General features: G+C 39.8%; 1 protein-coding gene across 3 annotated transcripts in view; it reads right to left on the bottom strand.

The window, feature by feature from the left end:
- The window catches only part of LOC117290241 (paxillin-like), a 45,643-nt gene that overhangs the window by 5,243 nt on the left and 23,504 nt on the right, over window positions 1-16,896 (bottom strand). For 2 of the 3 annotated variants that reach the window (XM_033771521.1, XM_033771519.1), the window contains exons 2-8: window positions 13,641-13,843; window positions 12,573-12,918; window positions 10,922-10,942; window positions 6,954-7,059; window positions 5,916-6,054; window positions 2,850-3,092; window positions 1,398-1,571 (exon numbers count right to left, since the gene is read on the bottom strand). In XM_033771521.1, coding sequence (XP_033627412.1) covers window positions 1,398-1,571; window positions 2,850-3,092; window positions 5,916-6,054; window positions 6,954-7,059; window positions 10,922-10,942; window positions 12,573-12,918; window positions 13,641-13,843 — 1,232 coding nt within the window. The remainder of the gene's footprint in view (window positions 1-1,397; window positions 1,572-2,849; window positions 3,093-5,915; window positions 6,055-6,953; window positions 7,060-10,921; window positions 10,943-12,572; window positions 12,919-13,640; window positions 13,844-16,896) is intronic. The other variant, XM_033771520.1, reaches the window with a different exon arrangement.

Genomic DNA, 16,896 nt, shown 5'->3' on the forward strand with positions numbered 1-16,896 from the left:
GTTCATACTTCCTGTGATCCTTCATGCGAAGCAAATTTTCTTGCGTCACAATAGGGCAAGAAGCGTGTATCGATTATTCCGTCATTATTGCATTAGCAGGAAGTATGAACCAGGCTTATGAGGATTAACCTGCTAGCAAGTGGAACCATTTGCTGAATGCTTTGACAGACAATTCAAATTACAGAGAAGGGTAGCTGAGTTACCATGCATCAATAGACCTTTCAATGATGCAGCCATATTATGCAGGCCTGGACCCAATTTCATAGCGCTGCTTAGCTGCTGATTTTGTGCTTACTGTGCGATTTCTATTTCATAGCGCTGCTAACCGTAAGCACACGAGAAGGCATGCTAACCTTCTGGTGCTTACCGCACGTAAATAAATGATGTCACAAATGATGTCCACGGTAAACACGCAATATGGCCGCTCAATTGTTCTGCTAATCTGTGAATTACGCAAAGGCTTAAGCAAATTTTTCTGCTACAGTAAGCACGCAAATTTGCTTACCGTTAAGCAGCGCTATGAAATTGGGCCCTGATTATACCTCATGGAGACAATGAGAGCAGTTGCCTCGATGCCCCTGGTTATTGCCTTTAAAACTGGTTATTGCCTTGAAATTATGTGGTACAGTTAAAAAGAACTGAGGCAACTGAGGCAATTGCCGCCAACAGGTTCGATGAGTTTGATACTCAATAAGCCTCCTGCTTCCATGTGTAGTGACTGCTCCTTTAAAGCATTCAACCAATCCACACAGACCAGAGAAAAGTGACTGGTACCCTGCAAGCTACAGGGAGTGTATATATAGTTTTTCGCTGGTTTGTAAACATGTGTGTTATGACGGCAGCCATTGTTTTTCCTGTCGCAGTTTTACATGTCAAAAAACCAAACCAAAAGTTTAGCTTCATCGTTGCGTTTTACTAGCAATTATCTTCAACAGTTACAAGTTCATAATTTCGTCGTTAATATTGTCATCGTTACGTCAAGTCAGTGTACGTCTGTTTTGTTTGTCTGAACACACGGAGAAACCAAAACTTTCCCGAAATATAAACGTGCTTCAGTCCTGTTCCAGCGCTGAGGGGAAAAAGTCCGTTCATCCGATGAGGGTGAGTCATAAAGTAGTCAATCTCTAACAACCATAATTACTACACATGCATTTCAGTCTCCAATTAGAAGTTAAGAAACCAAGTAGCACTGATTGGCAGTCTCTGACCCCATTCCATCAGTCAACAAGAAGGGTAACTGCTCTATATTACGACACACCTATGTTCCGAAAAAACCCTGATGATTTACACGCTAGCGATAGGGTTAAGGTCAAAGTTAAGATCGGGAAAATACTCTAGGGGTGTCGAAACATAGGGATGTGGGAACGGAGGGGTGAAACAACCAAGCCTATACTTACATCCAGAATGGGGCCGTTGCAGTAGGCACACCGTGGAGAGAAGAGATTCTGATAATCCGTCTCACAGAACGCCTGGCCTTCCCTCTCAAAGAAACTCTTTGTACCCAGTTCCACCTGGCAGTGGGAACAGACGAAGTGCTCTGGGTGCCACGTCTGGCCAAGGGCAGTCACAATCTACAAGAAAATTAAAGTCTAAAAATATCAATATCAGAAATGACCCAAAATTCATTAGAAATGGCAAACTGATCAGAAGCTTGAGACTGTTGTAAATAGGTATTATTTATATTGATATTTGATTTGCATGGTGAGGTATCAATGTGTATTTATTTGGTTTGCGGTAACACCATGTGTGTATCTACTTGCCAGGTAGAGTTTGTTCTTAGAGAACTGTCTTTCTTAATTCTACCAACCGTGGAGTAGATTTTTAGGGTGTTCGGGAGACTTCTCAGTTCTGAAAAGAACTGTCCTGCTTATTAACTATTACCTGGGCGGATGGTATAGAAATAGGCTGGGACTACTACTTTAGCTTATAGGATCGTAATTAACTGTACTGCCGCGGAGTCAGTTCTGGGTTGGTCTCAATGTTTCCACTAGCTTGCTCTAGTCATTGTCAGTAGATTGTATTATTTAGTCCCTGGCCCAATTTCATAGAGCTGCTTACTAAACACAGCTCAGCAGGAAACCAGCCAGTGACGGCATGTGTGATAGCATGGTACATGAGCTTAGCTACTTTGGAGTGCTTTGCTGATCTCATTCTATTTGGTGATTGCACGCCAAGAAAAAAAAGTTCAGCTTTTCAGTCCAACAGAATTAAATAAAACCTGCCGATGGATTTTGATGGATTTAGTGCAAGTAGGATGCATATGTGGAGGTATAATAACAGTTTCAGCTTATTTATATCGCATGTTTCTTCCATTATCTTCTTGGCTGACTAGCATTACACTGTATCTGAATTGGCTGCTACAGCTGCGGTTCTGACTGTACTATAACAATAACATTAACTTGGGGGGCTAATCATCCTTACTCGCAGTAATCCTGAATTGCGAAGGACGCGGCTACAACGTGTTCGAGAAGCTGGCATGTGAGGGCGCCTTTGGCTGCCAGGCACATCAACCCATTATGACCACGGAGCACAATCAGTGTCAAAAGTGTTTGATTTTTCCCGAGGGAGGAAAACGGGATGGTCAGGAAACCCTCGTGGCACAGCAGAGAACCAACGCACAACTCAACTCACATATAGCCCCGACCGGGAATCGAACCGGGTCACCTTGGTGAGAAACGAGCACTTTACGCACAAGCCAACCATGCCACCCAATGGTTAGTTATACTTTAGCGCATAATAACGCTACAAATCAGCCCTAGCCGTAGCTGTAGCCACCAACTCGGAAACGGCCTATGGCTCCTTTCTCATAATTTGTCCATCTTATTCTTGATCTCTGTAATGCTACGTACCTGCCCTACAATCTGCTTCTGGCATGCTCCACAGAACCCTTTGGCCACCGTACTGACGCCCTGCCGGCTGACGTCTGACTCTAAGTGACCCAGCATGGAGTCTAGTTGTATCCCCCTGGGTGGGGCCTGGTTACCCTGGGTGGTCTGCACCGGGTTGGGATGGGTAACGATCTGGTGGGGCTTGGCGTAGCTTGGCTCATTAGTGACGCTGACGGCTGCTGGGGCGGGATGGGCACTTGAAATCTGGAGAAAAAATAATATAATAATTGTTTATTAAATTGCTCTAGAATTGCAATGGTCGTTGGTTCGAATCCCACCCGAGTAATATTCCTGTAATTTTTAATTTTTTTTTTACAGAGCTCTGGAAAGTATTTAGTGCTAACACACATTGGTGTTTATTGGTAAAACAAAAACTAAAAGTCTTTATTTCTGATGCAAATACACATCTATTAATCAAGCATCTGAAAGCACACAACTTTGTGCGGACAGAGTGTTTTTTTCTCTTCTCGTTATTATCTCGCAACTTTGTTATTTTATGCATATGTTTAAATACACCGAGTGAGAAGACTAGTCTTTAAGCAGAAATGAGCAGAATGCTAGTCACAAATGGAACGCCGGAAATCTGTTTTCAATAAAATATATTTTCTCCGGCCAGATGAAATAAGGAGCGCCAGAAATTTTTTTTTTGTTTCCTTGGCCAGATGAAACACAGAGCGCCGGAAAAAATCTGGGAAAATTTGAAAAAGCCGGAATTCTGGCAATAGCCGGAAAACTGGCATCCCTGCTAATTAGATGGTGATCAACTACGATCAATTGGTAATGTCAAGCATTGGCATAAAGTTAAAGGCTTTCCCACAATTAAAGGTTAAAACAAAAATAGGAAATGAATCCAACCTAGTTTGGGAAATCAGGTGTTTTAGGAACCCCCCCCCCCCCCCCCCCCCCCGCTCTGTGAGAGATTACCACATTGACAGGAAGATAAAGACAGTGTTACCTAAATAATAGGATGTCTGGAACTCATTCACTGTCAGGATGTGGAAGACAAAAACAACATCGGATTGCCACAAACAAATAGGTCAGAAATTCGGAAATGGAAACCCAAACTTACTCTTAAGTTAAAAGAGAAGAAAAAATGTGAGTGTTATCGCTTGTTTTCCCTGCAACTTTAGATGGAAACGGATGTCTAAAATTTATTTAGCGTCAGGATGTGGACATGGTGGAAGAAAAAAACAACATCAGGTTGCCCAAACCCAAAATAACAAACAAAACACAACAACTGCCAAACAAATTAAGATCTTAAAATATGGATTAGTAAAAAAGCTGGCAGACCAGTGAAATTACAAATTACTGGTCCAGCCGACTAGTTAAAGGTGGACCTACTTCAAGGGACACGTTGCCTTGGATCGGGCGAGTTGGTCTATGAAAAGCGTTTGAAACCGTTTGTTAGGAAATTCGTATGGGTAGAGAGATGTTTTAAAAGTAGAATAATACATGTGATGATCCACACGTCGTGAACTAACACTGCATGCAATTTGTGTAGTCAAATTTTGAACTCAACAAAATGGCGGACTGTGTCAGTTCGCAAAGGAAAAGGAAAACCACGCAACTTCGAGGCACATTTGTGTTGATCATTATATTCTACTTTCAAAACATCTTTCTAACCATGCATTTTAAACAAACGGTTACAAGTGCTTTTCATAGACCAACTCGCCCGATGCAAGGCATTGTGTCCCTTTAATGTATGCAAGTAATGAGCCAAAGGGGCTTTTGAAACACTGTCTAACAATGTTCCGTTCCAATGTTCATACCACCATTATGCGGATGACCACTGCCCCCACATGGGAAATGCACTCACATGTTGACTATGCACGGTATGTGCAAATATTGGATGTGGTCTCCACAGTGTGGTTCATCGTTATGACAATGTCAGTCACAACACCGACCAAGCAATCAACACATTCAGCAATGTCTGCTAGTGTTTTCTTAGAACTTGGTTGGCAAGGGGATTTGTTGTTTACAGTTTCACACGTTTGTCTACATTGGGACAACATTCTGCATTCTTGAGATGCCCTCAGAGGTTCAAACGAGGATTGTCAAAATGGGTTACTCTTCTTTACACTACTGCTTTAAAAAACAAATTTGCAGCCAAGATAAACATAGATATAACACGAAATAGAAAGTGGAACCTTGTCATGTTTTCATTATCTTAAAGACCTTTCTATTCCTCAGTTTTCTAATCCAATACTTCCCACACCAATGAGTAACGTGTACAGAAACAATATGACTGACCCAGATTTAGGCATTTCATTTCATTTCATTTCATTTCATTTCATTTCATTTCATTTCATTTCATTTCATTTCATTTCATTTCATTTCATTTCAGGTTCATAACTCTGGTTGTGAACCAAGGACTCTCAGAAAAGAAAAGTTAATCACTATACTAGCCAAGAACCCCATGGAGAGAAGACACAAAAGTGTCAGTTTTAGTTGTGGGTGGAAAAAGATTTATTCCAGGGAAAAAACTCACATCTTCCCCAAGATCATAAAGTAAAGACACAATTACTTGACTTATAACCATCCACCATTCTCTCCTCCCCCACCTCAGGCATGATACTTCATAGCCTTAAATCAAGGCGCATGCAGCGGTGGCACCCCCAGATGTCATGCACGAAAAAAGACCATCACAAGCCCCCAAAACGAGTTGCTAAAGGCGCTATTTCACAGAGGCAAAACAAGCGATTGACTCCATGCCCTCTGGTCATTGCTTTGGTGCCCTTAAAATGCTCCAGTAGAAATTTACAATTTCCTCATAGGGTGCCCTTTACCAAGGAGAAAATGACGTGGTACCCTTGGCCTTTCAAAAACCAAGCATACAGGCCTGATACATGCTGGCCTGGAATTTCATCTTTAAGAGGGCGAGGTAATTTTCATTTTGAAAAGGGCATTTCCATTGGGAAATATTAAAGTCTATAGAAAACTCTTGAAGAGGCACCAAGGCCAAGACCAGGGCAACAGAAGCCATGGCCTCCGTGACACTCGAGGCTTGTCATACTCCTTATAACCCACCTGGAAGTCTGAGAGTGATGCCATCAAGTCATCCAGTTCTTTAGTTGCTGATGACGCAGTCCGGGTAGGAGGTTGACTGATGTGTAGTTGTGGCGACTCAGGAAGAGGAGGTTGTGAGTACTGGTAACCAGGGGCAACACTGTATGGCAACAGAACACAATTGTTTGAAGAAGCACTTTGCTCTTATGGTCACATTTAATAATCTTATTTCACTTTTACAGGATTTGTTTTTGGAAACCACATTTTCAGTCATTTTTGTGGCTGCCCAAGTTCACTTTGTAATACACAAGGCAACAGTCTCAAAAGAAAGTACATCGAATTCTGCTCTACCAACCAGGAGCAAGTTTCATAGAGCTGCTTACGCCAAATTTGTTGTTAAGCACGAAAATAGCTTGCTTTTTTGACGCATGTTACTTGCCAAAATTTCATGCTATATACATTGCTTGTGACTGATATTGAGCTATTGTTTACTTAGCATAACAAATGAGTGGAGTCTGATTTTACTCAGCATGGATTATTTTGCTTAAGCATAATTTGGTGCTCTAAGAAATTGGGCCCATGCTTCTAGTGGATGATACCCTTGCCTAGATCTTTACGAACTGTGAACAACTGTAACCCAGTTTCAGCCCCAGGAGTAGGTGGTGACATGCCCCCTAGTGACAGTTGATTTAGGTCGACAGGCCAAATCAATTAAGTGTAGCCCTCACCATGAATTGGCTGTCCGCCCTTGTAAGTTGGGCGATACCTCATAAAAAAATCTTTTAAACGTTGGCTGTTTGCATTCTTTAATTCTAGGCTGTAATTTCTGAAAAATGGAAGATTTGAAAGTGAAAAGATGAAACACTTGCAAACGATTTCACAAAACGCTAGGATTTATCCCATCTCGAGTTAAGACGAGTAAACCGTCTTAACTTAGGATGGGTTCATCATGTCCTCTGTCTTCGGATACGGAACTCGTCCTGAATCCTAAGATTAATCTTAAGTTAGGAAGAGTTTGGTGAAATTGACAGCAGGCCTGGATAACTCCATGCTCCTTACCCTGTGGGTGAGGCTGGTCCTCCGTCTGTTCTTCTTGGTTTTGGAGCCGTAGCTGGGGGTGGTCCTTTGGTTGGTGATGGGGGTGTGTATGGTTTGGGAGATGTAGCTAATAGACAAGAGATAAAAAAGGTTACATTTTAGTCCAAATGAATATGCAAAGAAAAATTGATAGATATGGAACCTGTGTCCTCACATGAGCTCTAAATCTTGGGTGGAAATCTTCCAAACACTCCTATAAGGAGATGTACACATACTTGGGGTTGCCACTACTATAGAGGTACGTACCTGATGTTACATGTACATGTACGTAGAGTGATTGTGTAGCATGCTGAATAAGCTACATGTATTATAAATTGGCAAAAACACAAAACATTGAAATTAAAGCTGCATTACTTGTACACTAAAATGTCACTGCTACACTAAAAGCAGGCTATATGTGGTATTGTGGTATCAGTACAACTACGCTGCATCCAAATCTATGTAGTGCACAGTACATTTAAACCCAGGTCAAAATTCCAGTTGAACCTAGTTAACTGGGGTCAACTGGTTCAACTGGATAATGATCAAACTCATCCATTTTCCATATTAACCAACTGGTTTGGACTAGGTTTAACTGTGTTCAACTAGGTTGAAATTATAAACCAGTTGGTCTCTGTCCATTTTCCATATTAAACCAACTGGTTTTAACTGTGTTTAACTAGTTTATCAACTGGTTTCAACTAGTTCCAGTTAAACCCAGTTTAACTAGGTTCAACTGGAATTTCGACCTGGGAAGCAAAACAAAACCCAACAAATTTCAGTTGAACTAAACATATGAACAGTGCAAACAGCACAACACCATTCTAGATTGTGCATCATCCTTGAACGTCACATTTGAAGGAGTAACATAAGGAAGTCCTTGATCTTAAGATTCTTAAAAGGGCACAGGTATTTTCCCCTGAACGGCAAATCTATGAGGGGGGTTTAAAAAAGTAACTTTCTATAGAATTTTAACAAAGGGGTGCCACAATTAAAACGGTAGAGGAAAAAAATCACACACTCAATTGTTTGCCTTCTGGTGGGTAAGTTTGAGATGTTATTATCAGAAACAGAGACAAGTCATAGCCAAATTTCTTTTCAGGGTACTTCAGTTTCTGATCAGTTTGCTTTTTTCCCCCGCATCATGGCATGCAAGACAAAACAAAAAGTTGTGATGCAAACACAAGTAAAATGAAAACGAACTGGTTTTCCTCGTTACTAATGCACTACTATAGATAGTATGCCCAGCAGAAGATCTACTGGGCCACTGATACAGAACAATTTACAGGCAATTAAAGGGTCTATGTAACTTTTGTAGGACAAAAAACACAATGTCCACAAAAGTTACACTAAACTTACACAGTTTGAAGATAATGATAGTAGAAAGCTTCCCTGAAAATATTACGTGCTGAGGTGCTGTAGTTTTTGGGAAATGAGTAAAACAAAGTCATGAAAATAATTTTCGTCTCATGAGACGAAAATTATTTTAATAATTTACAAACGTATTTTCATGACATTGTTTTACTTATTTCTCAAAAACTACAGCACCTCAGTAAGTAAGATTTGAAGGGAAGCTTTCCACTATCATTATCTTCAAACCCTGTAAGCTTAATGTAAATCTATGGACATTTTGAAAAAGTACCCAAATCCTTTAAAATAAGATAAATTTGAGTTGTGACAAGGAAATTTGCTTTTGAAAGCGGTAAATAATGAGGTCAAATGGTGGGCAATCATACTGCCATCATCTTGATCATGTTCCCTGTATCCAATTAGGGATACTAATATTCATTGCACCAAATGGAACCAGACCATTTTTCTTACAGCCTCGGTTTGATTACATCGGTTTGGAAAAGAGGAAAATCAAGACGGCCACACTATGATGAGGGTCTATTGCCTCCTTATTTCATAGAGCTGCTTAAGCATAAAAAGCAGCTAAACAAAACAAAATTATGCTTGTAAGAATAACTTTACCAGCCAAAATATCATGTCACATATTCAATTTGTGACTGGTATCCTGCTAATTTCGTCTTGGCAGAAAAATTGTTACGAAATATTTCCTGCCTAAAACAGCTCTATGAAATTGGGCACTGCTATTCTAGTATTTTTCTGTTCCGTCCTTCCTCTGTTCTGAGACTTCCTTAGACAAGAGATTTACAACATGCCAGGCAGGAAATAACAAAGGTCTGAAATAAATCAACCTTCAGCCAATGTGACGAACTTGGGGGAGGAAAAATAAATAATAATTTGTTTCAAACATCAAACGACCACATGCGCAAACGTCACATCCTGACTACAAGGAGCCTTTGAGGTCAACCTTAATCAAGAACAACACCCACATGCGTGAAACGTGAGGGACAACAAAAATGTTAATTGTCACAACACAAATGGTATTGAGTACATGATGCAATAACCAGTCACGAATGTTCTAATTATGCTACCTTTAAATGGAAATTTTGGGGAAAATTGCAAAGCACACAAACTTGCTAACTAAACACTATTTTGTACCAGGTGAGATTTCAGCTTCGTTCAATTTTCCTTGATTTGCAATGGCATGAATGGGGGACTTCGGGACAGTAGGCAACAGTAGACACGCAAGGCAACAATTATGACCTTCTGAAAGTATGTGCTTATTGACATGAAGTCACACACCTATACAGGTAACAACCGTAACTGCCGAATTCTGTGGTAAGCATTGCCATGAAAATGGGCTTCGAAAACTGTCCATTGTTACAACATTTGCAGTTTGCATTCAGGGCGACTGTAAAAAAGACAGGGAGACACTGGAAACTATTGGTAATTGTCAAAGACCAGTCTTCTCACTTGGTGTATCTAAACATATGCACAAAATAACAAACCTGTGTCAATTTGAACTTAATTGGTGGTCAAAGTTGCGAGATAATAATGGAAGAAAAAACACCATTGTCACACAAAGTTTCTGTGCTTTCAGATGCTTGATTTTGGGACCTCAAAATCTAATTCTGAGGTCTTGAAATCAAATTCGTGGAAAATTACTGTTTTCTCTAAAAATACGTTACTTCAGAGGGAGATGTCTCGCACAATGTTTTATACTATCAACAGCTCTCCATTGCTTGTTTTGCTAAAAATTATTTTGAGTAAATTACCAATAGTGTCCACTGCCTCTAACATAAATGGGGAAAAAAACGCCACAATCAGGGAGGGAGATTTTCAGAGCCATGCATCATGAAAAAAGGTTGTTTATTTTTAGGGAACTTTTGCAGAATCTAAATCAGGAAGAGTTGACAGCTCTAAATTCTAAGCATGCGCACATGTCCAGAGAACAGTAGATTTACTCATTGAGTCTGCTGCCCCCTTGTGTCCCCAAACGTCTTCCTTTCCGAACGTTGTGACGAAGTAACCTTTCCTTTCTGACTCATATTTAAAGATTGACCCATTAGGATGCACATGGTGTGCTATTTGTATCACATGCCATTGACACCAAATGTCCCTCCCCTTCTGGAGATTTTCCAAAACTGTGGGTCATAGACAACTTCAGAAAATGTCTTTTACCTGTACTAATCTAGAATCAGCATTAACCCCATTTTACAGCCAACCTGCGCGAAATTTGTGAAGTACTTGTAGCCAAATTTGGACCCAAATTTTGTGAGTTGAGGCACCCTGAACTGAAAGGAGATTCTCTAAATGTTTTTACTTGATGATTACCTTTTGCTTCAAAAGCTCTACTGTGCAATCTGGAGCATTTGAAATGGCTTAATGCCCCGCAATTTGCGCGTATTGGCGTATCGACTAACTAAGTGCAAAGGGAGAGAACCCTGTCTACCTGTAACTATTAATAACTCTACAAAACAAAACTAAATCTTGCGGTTGCAGCATGCAAATATGCACAGACTATTCAACATCTAGATTCTTGTGATACAGTGAATATATGGAGGAAACAATGCACACGTAACAAACCAATGCAATTCACATACCTGGTAATTGTCTCGCACGTTCTAGTTAAACGATTAGAAATGTTTTTAAAGGGGGAAAAAGAACATTATTTAGCGAAATCACTGTTAATTCAGATTATTAGAGTTGCCCTTAGTTGTTAATGTGCAAATGATTAAATGTTCCTTGCACATTTAATAAAAATTTAAAAAAACATAAAAAAGCAAAGTTAACTAAACTGAACACTTTGCATGTTCATACACATGTGTTAACTCAAAAACCACTTGGTTGTTGTGGTCAATGAGAATAATTAATAAATTTATTCAAATTGAGTTTAGCTTTCCTAGTCTTTTAAAAGAAATATTTTCCAGTTGACCAAACATGCTTTCTTTCAATTCTGCTGAGCATCGTTTATTGTTATAAGATAGAAAAGATAAATCCTTTCTTAGTTTCTTGCTCTATGGTTTGTTCAAATGAAACAGTTTAAATGAAAAAATTGTGTTCTCATTTTGATTCTGGCCTTTTTTTAGTCTGATTCACAGCTTGTTATACAATCTATGAGCTAAACATGCCCTGCGATCTTCTTGATTTTCCACAAAATTTGACTGTGAAATTACCCAAACATTTTGTTAAAGTTTCAACACCTGTTCACTTGTATTTGAAAGAAACATTTAGAGCAACAAAACAAAATGAAAACAAACGTTTGCTAACTGCATGAACAAAAATGTAGTGCTTGCCGTACGACCGTGTAATAAATATGCGGTCAGTTCGTGAAGGAATTTAACCTAGCTAGCAGCTGCCATTCAGTCAATCCCTTCACTGACTGAGGACCAAGCCCCAAGTAATCCCACAAAACAGATGCAAATAACCTTTAAACCACAATCCAACAAACAAACCTAAGAAGGAAAAACAACTTCAGGAACGTTTGCCACAAATTCCTTGATCCCCAGATGCAAGTAAAAAGACAGGACGCAACTTTGGTTGATCATTGGCAAAATAACTTTGGCAAAAGCTTACATGTACATTAAATTCTTTCAGTGCCTGCTTTTTGAGGGTTTTTTTTAAATTCTGTATTTAAAAAACAAAATGTATGTTGCTGTTGTGTGCGCTGCCTTGACACATTCCAAAGTCAATTAGTATTTCTTGAGTGATCGGCCCTCTTGTGATGTATATTATGGGTGGTACAAACAATCGACGGCAAATTTTGAGCACATCAAAAAGATCATGTACATGTTCATTGTATGTATACGATTATAGCGCTGTCAGAATATGGTTTTCAGTCAATTGTTTCCTTATCAATGGCCAAGTATGAAAATGACAGCAGTCAGTGAAGAACTATTTCTCAAGAAGAACTGATACAAACCTGTGAGAAATACGTCGACTTTGTTTGTACCAGCTAATTGTCTAGTAGAAATCTTTGTTTTAAAAATTTCTCAGAGTGAACTTGGAGACGTTTTTGCAGTCGCAACACAGTGCAACACAGAGTGGGAATGAGAGACTTTTGAATGGTCCTTTTTCACAGTTCTCGCCAGTAGTGCCGTTGTGTCTGCTGCTGCCAGCGTCTCAAAAGTCTCCCATATAGTTGACTGATAGTGATAATTGCAACAACTTTTGCCATTTATTTTGTTGTACTTGTCAGGGTAAGTGTCACACTGGGGAGGGGGGGGGGGGGGTAATCTCTCCTTCTTAACTCACCATTCTGAATCTTAACCTGTGCACTCTCCAAGTCTGCAAGGAGGCTATCCAACTCCGACAAGTTATCCATCTTCGTCTCCTGATACGTCTTATTATTGTAGCCCGTAGTCTCTGGGAACTGGTAAGCCGTGTTCGTCGGCTGTGGTGCGGGGCGTATTCTGGCCGGCTTGGGCGGGGGCGCGTTGTTCACCTGCTGGTTGGTGGTGGCCTGTGGTTGGTAGCTGCTGTTGTAGGCCGGGGAGCGTTGGCTGAAACCCTGGTGTGGTTTGGCATAGAGGTGGCTGGGGTCCTGACCCGGGGGAAGCCTGCGATCTGGCTGCTCTTCGTAAAGTGGTTCTGACTGAAGCTGCGGTTTGTAAGTTTTCAATAAAAAATTCATGAGTTAATGAATTAATAAAGGTGTATCAGGCCTATTTAGATGAGCTTTAAAATCCCTTAGCACTTGTTCAAAAGTAGACATTGAGTCATGTACTCCTTGAACCTGACCTTGAAAGTGACAACATTTTCTACTGTAGAGTCAGTTCTTGAATTGGTCTCAGCGTTTCGATCATCAGTCTCCTGACAATGACTACAAGCTAGTCGAAACGAAAACTTTCATTGTGATTATTTCTCCGATGACAAGTTTATAATCGGTTATATGGCGGTCGCGCGACTTAAGACTTGATGCGTGATCAATACAAAAAAAAATGAAATATTTACCTATGAGGCACCAGTGACTAGTTGCTGAAAACACTGGCAATCATAATGAGCATTCAACAATTATCAATATCTACTTGATATATAATGCGATGCGAATATTGACATCACAAATTCGCAGTAAATAATCCGCAGCAGTTCAGCTGTGCTCAACTCTTGCAAATTATTTGCAGCAAAAACAGCTGTGTTACGTCAAAATTCGCCTAATATTCACATTCGCAGGAAGTATGAACTGGCCTTTAGAAGGGCTTAACCAGAGTGCCCTTTTAAGCTTGTCCAAGTTTGTACATCATCAGCTACTCGCTGTGTGATTAATGAATCAAGAAACCATTATCTCTCATTAAATAATAATCAGAACTAATTGGTCCTTACCTGCTGCTGTGAAAATCTATCGTTTCCGTTCACATTGGCCGGGATCTCAGAGTAGATTGGTGAAACCGGTGACTGGATTTCGTGTTGGGCTGGGGGTGGTGCCGTTGATGAATTGCTGTTGTTGGATGTTAATGGTGGTGGCGGCCCAGGCTTAGCAGACTTGAACTGTGACGTGGAAGCCTCTAAGTCTGCCAATAGTCTGTCTGTAATGACAAGGGTTTACATTCAATAAGAGAGGATTAGAGAGGATTGCGTAGATCAACAGATCAAGTGAGATTAAGCTGATGTGAGACAGTGATTTACCACTTGAGTTGAGCCTGACAATGACGTCATTGAAATTGTGTGAGTGAGCATTTAGCAGACTTGGAACATCAGAAGGCAAGACCATTTTTATTTTGCAAAGGGCACCTTGGAAAATGTTTAGAGGGGCACCAGGGCCAAGACCAGGGCATGGCCTCTGTGTAATTCCAGGCCTGATTTGATATAGTGACACTGTCAGTGGCTTTCTTTTCAAATTGTCCTATTATAATTCATCGTACATGCTATGCTTCAAGGACGTAAACTCAAATAACATTACACGTTTTAAAGTGTTAGCGGATTTCAAATGTACAAATACAATCATGAGTAGATTGCCAATTTCATAATTGCTTCCTTTTCAGAAGCCATACCAAAGTAAAGTTTCCTTGTTCGGAAGTTCATAAAAACATTTTTTTTAAATTCAGCTAATGCTCTGGCTGAGCAGCACTGAAGCATAGTTCTTTGCAGAGAGCATGAAGTATGTATGAATCTACTTGAGTTTTGAAGATTTAAATTTGTAGACAATATACTTTTATTGATTTCTAACAAACCGGGCTATTTCAGACAAAAATTTTCTTTTAACAGGGTGCTTATCACAAATTACCAAAGTACCTGTATGACCCATACCTACATGTATAAACTCACTATGACATGTACATGTATGATAAAAAATAACAAGATTTGTATGATTTAAAGGCAGTGGACACTATTGGTAATTACTCAAAATAATTATTAGCATAAAACCTTTCTTGGTGACGAGTAATGTGGAGAGGTTGATAGTATAAAACATTGTGTGAAACGTCTCCCTCTGAAGTGCCGTAGTTTTCAAGAAAGAAGTAATTTTCCACGAATTTGAGGTCTCGAAATTAACCATCTAAACGCACACAACTTCTTACGACAAGGATGGTTTTTTCTTTCATTATTATCTCCCAAGTTCGATGACCGATTATGCTCAAATTTTCACATGTTTGTTATTCTATGAATATGTTGAGATACACCAACTGTGATGGCTAGTCATTGACAATTACCAATAGTGTCCCCTGCCTTTAAAAGCTCCATTTTTATGGCCTGATGGTTGATGAAGTCAGAGTTTAGGCCTAATTGGCAAACAGTCTCATAAACTATGACTTCAAAAATACTTGAAATTCCAAACCAATTTTCTCCAAACACGAAAGTTCAGAGAAAGGTTGGCTCAATTGTCTGTTTCTGAACATGCTGACAATTTGTCTGAACCGATAAATGTTAACCCACATCCAATAGGAAAAACACTTAAATGACCTTGACTTTCAGTAAATTAAACATCTCCCATTTAACGTTGACCTTCTGCCCTGCTAAAAGGTCACATACCAGACGCATAGATTAAATTGTTTTCAAGAAACTATTTGGCCTGGACTAAGGTCAACATTGATAGAGCACTGTGTAAAGATAGGGATGAGCTCAACATTAAGAAGCGCTCCAAGCACATTTTTTCATGTCTGGATGGATGCGTGCATTTATTTAATCCAGTAATGACATTCAAAGTGATAACCTATTTAAGAGGTGTGACCTTTGTCTAGCTTTCCTTGTAAAATTTTACATGAATGTACTATGTCTGGGATCGAAATTTAAACTGGAACAAAGGGGCCGATTTTACAAACCAAAGTGATATGTCTTGATGCCTCTGCGGTGTTTTATTCTGACATCTGTCTTGTACTTTAAAATGTACTTTTTGTCTGGACATGATGATTTGTCCAGCAGGTCTGAGCATTTGTGAAAGTACATCTAGGAGCATGAGAGACAAGGCCAGGAAAAGAGTAATGGGAGAGGTTCACCGTCACAACTTTCCTGAAATTCCAGGTTCTAGTGTCGATACCCGGATACCTACGACAGGCCATTAAACTTCTTGTTTTTTCGTCTAAATGTTTGAAATAAACACAGGGCTTGAATTGGGGGGGGGGAAATAAACAAGACCACCGGGCTTGTTGCTAGAAATGAACAGTTTAATATTATTACTTTTATTTGAACGAACACAATGTGTAGGCTAGAGAACATTTATCTCATATGTCTGAAAGGTTAATCAGGCTCAAATCAAACATTTTTAACATAATTATTTTTTTTTTTTAATTGTTCAATTGAAAAACACAAGATCGCAAGAAAAAACGAGTCCAGAGTTTTTAGGCCCGAGACCGAAATCACTGGCCTCGGGCCTTTGATCCAGTGTAAACTTTGAGCCCTGATTATAGGCCTACATGCATTTCCAGTTTGTGCTGTTGAATCGTGGGGTACAGAATGTAGGAGAGGAGGGATGCCTACATGTTGTGTGTTTTGCCTGTGGTCCAGTGTCAACTTTGAGCCATGATGTACCCTACGTGCATTTCCAGTATGTGTTGTTGATTCGTGGGGTACATTACAACATACAAGTAGAAGTGGTGCACATTTCTGATATTGACAGAATGATCACAACAACTTTCCATGCCGTCTATGTGATCATCATCATCATCAGAGGCAAATGATGCAGAGAATAATGGAGAGACGGACATCAAGCAGATTGCAAACTTCACCGTTCAATGATTTGAGTCGGTGTAACTCCCTTGGGCAATAATAATATTGCCAGATGTTAAATTGTTGTTGTGTTTGTATTGTGGATATTATGAGCCATAAATATGTTCTTTCCTGGAACTTGTTTGTTTTCATCTTTTTAGTTATTTTGTTCAATACTTGCTATGCACAGATATTGCAGGGCCTACATACTGTGCATTTCAGCCATTTCGAGATACAGTGGACATTAAAGCCATTATACACTTTCGGTAAACAGTATTATCCAAGGCCCACACTTAGTGTATCACAACTTATATATAAAGTAACAAACCTGTGAAAATTTAGGCTCAATCGGTCATCGGAGTCGGGAGAAAATAACAGGGAAACCCACTCTTGTTTCCGCACGTTTCGCCGTGTCATGACATGTGTTTAAAATAAATCC

The sequence above is a fragment of the Asterias rubens genome, chromosome 5, assembly GCF_902459465.1.
Source record: "Asterias rubens chromosome 5, eAstRub1.3, whole genome shotgun sequence".
NCBI lineage: Eukaryota > Metazoa > Echinodermata > Asteroidea > Forcipulatida > Asteriidae > Asterias > Asterias rubens.